The 10,184-nt window shown below is 50.1% G+C and overlaps 1 protein-coding gene across 1 annotated transcript in view; it reads left to right on the top strand.

Moving 5' to 3' along the window:
* KLHDC3 (kelch domain containing 3) overlaps positions 1-10,184 on the top strand; it is a 15,236-nt gene that overhangs the window by 1,928 nt on the left and 3,124 nt on the right. The window contains exons 2-7 of the mRNA XM_010142259.1: positions 712-888; positions 3,508-3,623; positions 4,974-5,045; positions 5,267-5,480; positions 5,731-5,817; positions 7,002-7,110. Of these exons, the coding sequence (XP_010140561.1) occupies positions 712-888; positions 3,508-3,623; positions 4,974-5,045; positions 5,267-5,480; positions 5,731-5,817; positions 7,002-7,110 (775 nt within the window). The remainder of the gene's footprint in view (positions 1-711; positions 889-3,507; positions 3,624-4,973; positions 5,046-5,266; positions 5,481-5,730; positions 5,818-7,001; positions 7,111-10,184) is intronic.

Here is a 10,184-nt window from a genome sequence, read left to right as displayed (position 1 = left end):
TGCTGACCCTGACATACAGGCTGCCAGGAGGGTAAACCTGTATCACAAGGAACTCCTATTAGTTACACAGGGTTAGCAGGAAGGACTCAGTGTGGAGGGGGGTAAAGGAGACAGGCAGCTATCTCATCTAAAGCGTAAAAAATAAACCAACACGAAAGCAAACAAACCCTTTTCCTATAAAGCTGCTGCACTGCTTTACTTAAACTGCACTACTGCAAGTCCAAGTGATGCCTTCAGGTGTGTGCCCTTGCATGTTGCTGCGGCGAATTATTCCTGTACTGCCCATCCTTCCAGCTTGGAGACTCTTGAAAAATGTCACTAGCCTGAAGTAGTGTCTGCATTCATTATTACCTCTGCACTTTTTTCTTCCTTTCCCTGTTCTTCTTTTGTGTGTGTGTGTGCTGTACCTTCACTCTCAGTCTAGGATGAGCCAGAGTGGAAACCTCTTCAGTATAGTTGGTGCATAATGGAGCCTATTTCTGTCCAGAGTCCTCTGGTCCTCTAGTGCTTCCTCTAGTCTTGCCTGTGATGGGTCCTGTGGACTACTGCTTTCATATTCCTTAACTCAGGGTCAGACACAGCTTTGTCTTGCTTACTAAACTGCTTCTCCACCTTATTATAGTGGAAAAAAGCGCTGTGCAGAATGATTTGTGAGCAGTGAGCACATGTAGCAGGCTTAGCTTTAACATGGGCTCAAACCTGTGCTTTCAGTATCTCTGCGCTGGATCAAGCTGCCTCCAGTGTGGACAAACAGCCGAGACCATGTGAGAGAGGTGCCCTACATGAGGTATGGGCACTCAGCAGTGCTCATAGATGACACCGTCTACATATGGGGTGGTCGCAACGACACGGAGGGAGCCTGCAATGTGCTCTATGCCTTTGATGTCAGTAAGTTCCAGCTTCTCACTCTTCCTTGCCATAACTGCCCTTGATGACTCCTCTCTGCCCCACTGCACTGCTCCCTGATGTGTTTTCCAGTCCCTCAGTCTCTCCACAAATTGACAGTCTAGAGGAATTGGTGTCACTGGCTGTTTCAGCAGATTCAGAAGGGGAGCAGGGTGGCCAGTGTATCTGCATGCTCGACTCTTTGTAAAAGCCTTTGAACTTGAGCTTGTCTAAGAGGCAAACTGGTTTCAATTTTTCTATCAGTTTTGTGTATCAGCTTTCTCTGATATAACTACAACTGAAGCATTCTCTCTGTGTGATGTATTATTCCTTAACTGGGACTGAAGGTTGCAGCAAGAAGAGGCTAGAGCTGCCAAGGGTTGAGGTTGATCTCCTGGGTGGTCCTTTTTTTCTGAAAGCATGAAGGAGAGTGAGGAATAAAGCACAGAAGTAGTCAAGGACAGGATGGCTGTCATGTTTTGAACTCAGCTGGCAACTAAACACCTTGCAGCCATTCTCTCGCTCCTACTCCCAGGGGCAAGGGAAGAAGAATGAAAGGTAAAGCTGCGTGGGTTAAGATAAGGAGGGTTAACTTAAACAACATGCAGAGAGAACAATAATAATAACAATAACAAAGTGAGCAATGTACAATGCACTGCTCGCCTCCGCCACCGAGCTGCCACTCTGAGTCAAGACCAGCTGGCTGCACCAATCTGCACACGCCCTCCTGCTGCAGCTTGAAGCTGCCTGCTCTTTTCCCAGCCAGTTCTCCCCGTATGTACGTACAGGGCATACAGGGCATGATGTCGGTAAGGCCGGGTCGGTCCGGCTATCCTGGCTGTGGAAATTAACCCTATCCCAACCATACCCAGAACAATGGCAAAATAAGGGAGATGTGAGTCAAGTTAAATAAACCTAAAACTTTCAGTTGGATTCTCCATAGTGCTGCTCGAGCACCAGGGGACAACAGGCACTATTAGGAACTGGGTGGGCAGGAGTGTCAGGGAAGGAAGGGAACACATCTTGATTCTGGTGGCAAGTTCATCTAAATACTGACCAGTAACTGGCTTGCTGGACTTGCAAGGAAACTGCTTGCTCTAGTGCTTGGTAATGGGTTCTCTTCTTCACCAGCAAAAGTCTCACAGGAGCTGCTCTTTGGGCTCAGGGTTTCCCCCTTCCTCTGACACATGCAGCTGGAAAGCCAACAGTAAACCTCTGCCTACACAGAGGCCTAGTAGTGGAGCTGCCTCATTTCCCTGCCAACTCCATCACTTTAGCATTAAATGAAAATTAACAGAATGCTGTCCTGGGTCAGACCCTGTGGAACTGGCTGCACAAGCTATGTGTGTCTTCTGCCGTTCCTGGAAAGTGAGGCTAGCGGTCACAGTCCTGGGTCTGTGGTGTAAGTTCCACTGCAGGAGTCACCTCAGGCTGGATAAAGTCCTATCTGAGCACAATTTTTGTCCCCTGGGGCGCTGAGTATGTCACAAGTTGAGATCTTTCCCATCTCTACTTTGATGAGTTGCGCTTGAGTGAACTCTTGCTGCTACTGTGTGACTGGGCTTGGAAACAGCCCCCTGAAGGAAGGGAACTCGACAGCTACTGCAACTTTCTCACCGGAGGCTGTCCAGGGTTTCTGTTGACCTTGCAAGACCCTTTGTGTGATTCCAGCTGGAGCCTAGGTGGATAGTTATGGCCACAGGCCAAGATGAGAGAAATTATCCTTGTGAAGAATGTTGCTTTGGCTCCAATGTTACCACTTCCTGAAATAAGCACTGCTCTTGGCAGCTTGCAGCAGTTGGGGAGCGGGGGAGGAATGTCTCCTGCTACCTCAAGGCTTATCTGTGCCTCTCTGGGCTCTTGGGACAGGTGCCTGTTTTTTCTGGGCAGCGAGTTGCTGACTTGGCTCCATGTTTCCCTGGCTTGGAGAACAGTCCTGGCTGGATTTAGAGTCTTCCCCTAAATCAAGCCAACCCCTGGAGTGAGCAGGCTGAATCTGGCCGGTGGGGAGCAGCGCAAAGGGAACCGTGAAGGGTGGAGAGTAAGGAAGACTCCCCTTGAAGAGTGGTTGACGATGTAACAAGAGAAGGAGTTAAGATAGGGAGAGCTGTGCTGCAGGGGCAGGAATGTGTGCAGTAGCTCTGTTGACATGTGAGCTTGTGGTTAAGTGACTTCTGTGTGGGTTTGAGAGAGCTGCTTTGCCTCAGTCAGTCAGCATCTCTGTGCCACGGGATGCTTAGCGTCTCACTTAGCATCATTGCTTCCTTGTAATCGAAACTGTAATTGCAGAGTTAAGTGACTCACAAGCAGGCTTTGCAACAGATTCGATAAGCACAGCATTGTTCAAGCAGTGCTTTACGACTCACGCTTTAAACGTGAGCTGTTTGTCAGGTCAGGCAGGGTCAGCAGCGTTCCCAGGAGCCGAAGTCTCTGTTACCATGCCCCTCTGCGGAGGCTTAGGCAGGTAGCCTTGCCGAAGGAAGCCTGCATCCTGTCCTGAGGAGCCAGTGCTGTGTGTGACAGAGGGAAGGGTTTCTGTCTTAGACATGAAGAAGAGGATAAAGAGCTATTCCTTCCCAACATTACTGCGTTTTCTTAGCATTGCCTCCTGGTTTGTTTCAGACACGCACAAGTGGTTCACGCCAAAGGTGTCCGGAATGGTCCCGGGAGCGAGAGATGGGCACTCAGCTTGTGTCCTGGCAAAGAGCATGTTTATTTTTGGAGGCTATGAACAGCTGGTGAGTAGACTGTGTTACTGTTGTTTGGTGATCAAGCATTGGTAGAGGCAGGATACAGCGGCATATTTGTATCCACAGTTGCTTTCATTTTATAAATCAGCAAAGTTATGGCATTGATTACCCGAGTTACGCTCATTGTTTTATGGAGAAGATGGTTGGGAAAGTAGGCCTAAAAAAAAGGTGGATTTTTTTTTTTCTTCCCCAAAATATACAGATATATAGACGTAAAAATATAAATATTTTAAAACATAATTTGTTTTTCTGGCTCATTTCTCAGCCAAATTTAGGTAGATAAATACATAACATTTTAAATAAATATATATTGATCTACATTTATTATACTTGGGCTGAGAAGTGAGCCAGAAAAATCACTTTCCAATGTCTGTGGTGTTGCCCAGAGGTTCTGTCCTAATATGGTGCGTGTTCCTTTTATTCTGTACCTGCTCTGACATTATGCTGATCCACTCCAGTAAATACTCGCTTGCCCTCTCGTTAAGAATACCTTGAACCGAAGGTCATCCTGCAGTAGCTGTCAATGTGCTTAACGGTGCTTTGAGCAAACCCTTAGGCTGTGATCTTAAGAAGTGGGTAACTATAATTTCAGCGTATCCCCAGGCTCCAGAAAAGCTGTGCAAAGCGATATCTGTTTATTCGGGAGAAAGCTGGGGCTCTGTTATGACAGCCCCCGGGTTATTCCCCCTTGTCTGAGAACAATAGCATGCCAAATTCACCATCCTGATTACAGCAGCAGCAGCAACTCAAATGTGGCTTGTTTTTAACCAAGAACCAAACAAGGCTGTCGCTGTCTCACTGCTACCTCCGCTGCCTGGAGCAGGAGTCTGTGCTGTCCCTGTGAACGCAGGCTCTTCCAGGCAGCTAGCTGCAGACAAGTTTTGTGGGATCTTCAGAACCCAAAGTGTATTCGCTTCTGCATGTTTCGCTTCCTCGAAGCAACCGTAGGTTCCACCTCTCATCAGACTACCTCAGCGGAGTCAGTTTGACGGTCCCGTTAGTGCTCCTGTCTTCTGTTGCTGCGTGGGTTGGAGGCAGAGCTCTGCTGTGAATGTACATGTTGTGTGCAGGACAGCCTTGAGGGGAGGAACTGAACACCAAATACATGGGAAAGCTGCAGGGAGAGATACGACACATTTGAGGAGAACTGGGCCTTGCTTCCCTCTTATTAAGTGATGTGTGCTGCCTACTCCGACATTCTGGAGCAAGCACCATGTCTCTTACGAAGTACTGACTCCCCAGGGATGCTCTAGGTCTGTAGGACACTGTCCTTCCTGGGGCCAGATGTGATCAGGCTTCTCAGTCCGTTTGTGACCAGGCTGCCCTGCTGTCTTCCAGGCTGACTGCTTTTCAAATGATATTCATAAACTGGACACCACAAACATGATGTGGACCTTAATCTCTGCCAAGGTTAGTGTCTGCTTTTCACTCTGGTTTGTGGAGGAAGTCATGTGTCTGTTTTTCTCTGGTGTAGCTGCCCACACTTGTCTCAACTTCTGTCTGGTGCGGCTGGGATCTGCAGAAGCAGCTCTCCAGGAAAAGGTGGCCACCTGAACGTCCCCATAAAGATGTGTTATTTCCCTGGGTAATCTGCAATCTTCATCTTGTTCTGGTTTACTCTGTCCTTGCAGGGTACACCAGCTCGCTGGAGAGATTTCCATTCAGCTACCATCATTGGAACAAAGATGTATGTTTTTGGTGGCCGAGCTGATCGTTTTGGGCCATTTCACTCGAACAATGAGATCTACTGTAACCGCATTAAAGTATTTGATACAGAAACAAACACCTGGCTGGACTCCCCTCCAACACCAGTGCTTCCTGAAGGCCGGCGGAGCCATTCAGCATGTGAGTGAGGGTCTGCTGAGAGGCAGGAGGTTCCTGCCTGCCTCAGAAAGGGTGGAGATGTGGGTTAGCAAGGGATGCAGAGTCTGCCTTCTGTGGAAAGCTGCTGCCCACCAGAAAGCCCTGCACATACCCCTGCTCGTGAAGGCGATGTAAGCAAAGGTGGATGACCAGTGCCCGTTTGCTTTGTGTTTGATGTTGGGACAGGGACCTGCTGGGGTGGCACACTGATGTCTATGCTTACTCCCCACAGTCAGCTACAATGGGGAACTATATGTATTTGGTGGCTACAACGCACGTCTAAACAGACACTTCCATGACCTCTGGAAATTCAATCCAGGTATCTATGCTTTTGACTTGTTGCGCTGAGAGTGCTCAAGGCCCTCAGGTGTGTGAGTGCTCAGATGACTATGCTGTTCAAGGGCTAGGAGCCTGCCTGGGGGGAAATGGCTGTTCTGACAGCACCGGCAGGAACTTGCTGCTGTCCTTGGAACCCCTGTTCCTCTTCAGACTGTCTCCAAAGCTCAGTTAGAAAGTGGAAAAGGAAGTATTGCTGAAAGACACAGCTAATCAAAGAGTGGCTGGCAAAATTTTGTCTTGTTCTTAAAAAAGCAGAAGTCTTGGCAGAAAAGAAGATATGGGGAAGCAATGGGGTTACGGGTGCGACCCGTAACCATTGCTGGGGAAGCCACTCACCTTAAGCTGCAGGATCACCGTACCACACTCTCTTGGTACCAGACCAAACTGTGCAGCAGAAGGGGTGGTTCTTGAGCTGGTACCATGAGTAGCAGTCAACTGTGAGCTGTTCTGGGTCCTCGGGCACTTTTTGCCATCCGTTAGACTGATTTTCCTTTGCTAATTGCTTTGCATAGTAAAGTTACCTGAGAGCAGCCAACTTCCTGCTTTCCAAGCTGATCTGTGAGCTAGTGTGAGAGCTTCTGAAGGTTTCGGTGCTGCGAATTAGTGATTCATCACCCCCCGGTATTCTTGCCACAGAGAGCAGCGAGGACAAAGGCTGCTGTCTTCCCCGCACTCCCCTCCCACAACCAAGCTGTCCCAGCTCCTGCTGCCCCCCCTCTGCGAGGACGCTCCGCATTCACAGCGGCTGCCAGCAGATGGAGTTAGTTCCTGGGACTCTCTCCAGATCGGAACCAGCAGGAGGCTGGGGAAAGCAGCCTGCCTGCCTGCTCTGGAGCTCTGCCCTGCAGAGCTCCCTGAGATGTCCGCAGGATGTCAGAGCAGCAGGTCGGGTCCTGGCACTCAGGCTTTGCAAGCGAAAGGCCTCGATCTGTGACTCCCGTCTCAGCAGGCGGCCCGCCAGAGCTGGGCATGGCATCTCAGTGACGCTTCAGTAACAAACTCATAGAAGGGCATTATTTTGCCACTAGCGAGAAGAGGTTGACAGGGAGGGTGGACGGTGACTAGTTGGTGTCTGTGGGAGGGTGGGCCTCCAGTTCTGCTGTGATCTGTTTAAATCCATAACCAGGCTCTTGTGGCAAGCTGATGCACTCTTTTCCACCCTAGTTTCTCTTTCTTGGAGGAAGATTGAGCCCAAGGGGAAAGGCCCGTGTCCTCGGCGCCGGCAGTGCTGCTGCAGAGTGGGGGACAAAATTATTCTTTTTGGAGGCACCAGGTGAGTTGTGTGGGATAGCTTTGTGAGAAGGTTTGCCATTCCCTTCAGCACAGCATCCCTCCATGCTCTGCACCATTGTGTAGTCAGATGCACTTCAGAGGCAACTGTCCATCTACTTTACAAGTGTCAGAAATCATGCAGATCAGGGCTTCTCTGGAAAAAGGCCAAGGGGGAGAACGAAGATGTCTTGTAAGCTTGTAAAGCATGTGATGACGCCTTCTTGTACAAATGGAAGCAGAAGTATGTAATGTGCGGTCCAGGAGGGGTTGTGCAATGGTCAAACCTGCTGAGAAAGAGGTGGGGGAGAGGGGGGAGGAGATCCTGCTCTCAGAAGGACAAATAGCCTAGTCTGCTCTGCTGTAGCAGACCTCAAACTGATTTATCCTCCCCTATGTGCTGCCCTGCTCCTCCCACCGGGGTTTCTTTCTTTCATTGGCAAGTGCGTCTGTCAAGCTGCAGTGGGATGTCAGCTCAGCTAGGAGCTGTTTGAGGAGCAAACAAGGCGACATTCCTTTCTGTGCCAGCCTTCCTTAGCAAAGTTTCCGTTCACAAAAGAGACTTGGTGTTGAGGATTTAGCTGTCAAACACTGGAACTGACTCTGTCAGGGTGCAGGGCATCTGGATGTGGCCAAGAGCTTTTACAGCTGCTAAAAGAAAGGAAGTGGCCCATAATCAGGACATGCTGATGGAATGACAAATTGCAGCTCTGGCACACAGGCCTGTTTGACAGCCTCTACCTTGCAGAGATATCTGAAATGCTTTCAGCCCTCTACATGTGTTGGAAAGATTTGGGGCTTCTTCTGGGACCCTGGCAATGGCTTTTTTGGGGACACTTCTTAAGACAGATTGGGGCAGAAGACAAAGCAGGGCAGGTTCTGCTGATGGGCTGACCATACCAGTGTGTGATGGAATGAAGGGCCTTCAGGTCCCAGGAGTGCTGAGGGTGTGCACTTAGTGGTAGGATGTGGGTGTGAGGGAGTGCTTAGTACAGGTGAGGTATGCAGAGGTGCTGACTTTATCCAGTCTCCCCAGTAGATACTGGGTGCTGCTCTGTGCAGTAAGGAGGCTTGATGGCAGTTGCGGATGCTCTCGAGTGCTGCGCTGTGGATTTCTGTTACAGCAGTGACTGAAGTCTGATGTGAAACCTAGGCACTCCTAGGAGATGCTAGCAAACCACAAACAAATTGACACTGGCTTTTTGGAGTTTGGTCTAACTCTGCCAGGCAACACAGCAGTGCCTTGTCTTCTCCACCAAACAACTTCAGTATTCACCTTGTTCCTCAATCCAGGCTCAACCTCAGTGTAGGTCAGTTCATCAGCACTAGTTTGGGATAGGGAGAGCTGCTTGCAGACAGGAATGCAGCCTGCTTGGACTGAAGGGACCGTCTTGCAGGCTGGGGAAGGGAGAGATGGGGGTGGGGACTGTGCTCCCTTCCTGTGACAGTTATCAGGTATATTCTGGAGCTGCCTGGTGAGATAAGAAGTTTTCCAGGAAGTCGTTGTAATCTGCCTCCTGACCTGTGCTCCCCTGCCCTGGAAGGGGGAGGGCGAGTGTACAATGTGCGGGTCTGGCAGAGCTCCTTGGAGGATAAGCTGGCAGGGTCAGCTTACTAGGCAGCATCACTGAGGGACAGGCCTGCCCTTGAAGTCAGTGTCCTGCCTTCCCGTGAAGGATTCACATACACTGCAGGCTGTTCAAAAGGCACTTCTGCAGGGTGCTTGCTCCTGCAGCATCTAAATGCTTAGTTTCTTTTGTAGTCCTGCCCAGAGCCTGGTCTTTTTGACCCAGCTGTGATCTCTCACTGTGGCCAGTAGCAATCCCATTTTGGTGACCAGGAAGTCATGTAGTGCTAAGCTCAGTGTTCCTGTTAGCGGTGTCACAGTTGTGGCCCTGGTCTGTTTCCTCCCAAATCCACCAGCACTTCAGCACGCGGAAACCATCCACAAGGGAAAACAATGGGGAGAGCGAATGCTATAAAACAGAGTTTAGCTGAACAGATGCTGATCCATATTTGGCTTGAGGCCGTGTTATACCTGACAAGACTTAGAAATGCCTGGCTCTGGTAAGGCAGTAGAGGCTTTTACTTGGTGCCTGGTGTAGGTCCGAGAGCATTCGCCAGCAGGCCAAGCTGCTGTGCTGCAGCTGGAACGTGCAGTTTCGCTGGGCTCCGGCTGGCAAAGCAACGCCCTGTACCCTGCTGTCTGGCAGTTGCAGCTTTCCTGGCCTTGAACTCCAGGCTTTCCCTAACTGCTTGCCGTTTGGTGATTAAAACCACAGACGTGGTGCCTGCTGGCTTTCCTTTGGAAGATAAGGGATGGTCTAAGGTTTCCTGTAACGTGGATGTGAGGTTAGATTGTGGTGTGGTGAACACAGAGGGGTGAAATTAAATGGGCTCTTGCCCGTATCCAGGCAGATGGATCAGCAACAGGTCTTCTTTGCCAGCAGTGAGCTGTGCCCTACAGTCTGTGCTGGGGTTTTCGGAACCTGGAGAGGGTGGGGGGCAGGTACTGTCTCATGTCCTGTGAGATGTGAAGCTTAGTGGGTCGTAGGTGGGGAAGCAAGTGACACTGGGGTGAGAAATCACTGCATGAGGTCCCAGCTAAGCAGTAAGGACACACTAAGTTGTCTTGTCACAAACCAAAGCAGTTCCCAGAGTTCCTTCCTTTCAAATTCTCTAAACAACCATGAGCCATAGGAGTGCTGGTCCAAGCCCCACTGTTCCAGCACAGACTGGTCTCTTTGCGCTAGGAGATCAAGTGACCGGTCTCTCGGGTGCTTTGGCGGTTTCATCAAGACTGCAGAGGCAGGAAACCAGGTTCCCTAGAAATGCCTGAGGTCATAGCTCCTCACTAGCATTCCAGGACCAGCATTGGACAGGAGCATCAGCAAACTGGGATTGGTTTAACATGACTGCTGTACTGATCAGTGCCAGACACAGGCTTGGTTACAGTCTTTTGAAATGCTGTCCCGTTTCAGCACAACCAGGGAGCTGTGGCTGGAGCCTACGGTGATTCCTGAGTCAGACTGAGAAAGGTCTGTGCTTGCCCTGCCATGCAGGGGTTTCCCAGCTGCC

Source organism: Buceros rhinoceros, unplaced genomic scaffold, assembly GCF_000710305.1.
Source record: "Buceros rhinoceros silvestris isolate BGI_N320 unplaced genomic scaffold, ASM71030v1 scaffold4608, whole genome shotgun sequence".
Classification (NCBI taxonomy): domain Eukaryota; kingdom Metazoa; phylum Chordata; class Aves; order Bucerotiformes; family Bucerotidae; genus Buceros; species Buceros rhinoceros.
This window is presented reverse-complemented; position numbering and strand designations above follow the sequence as displayed.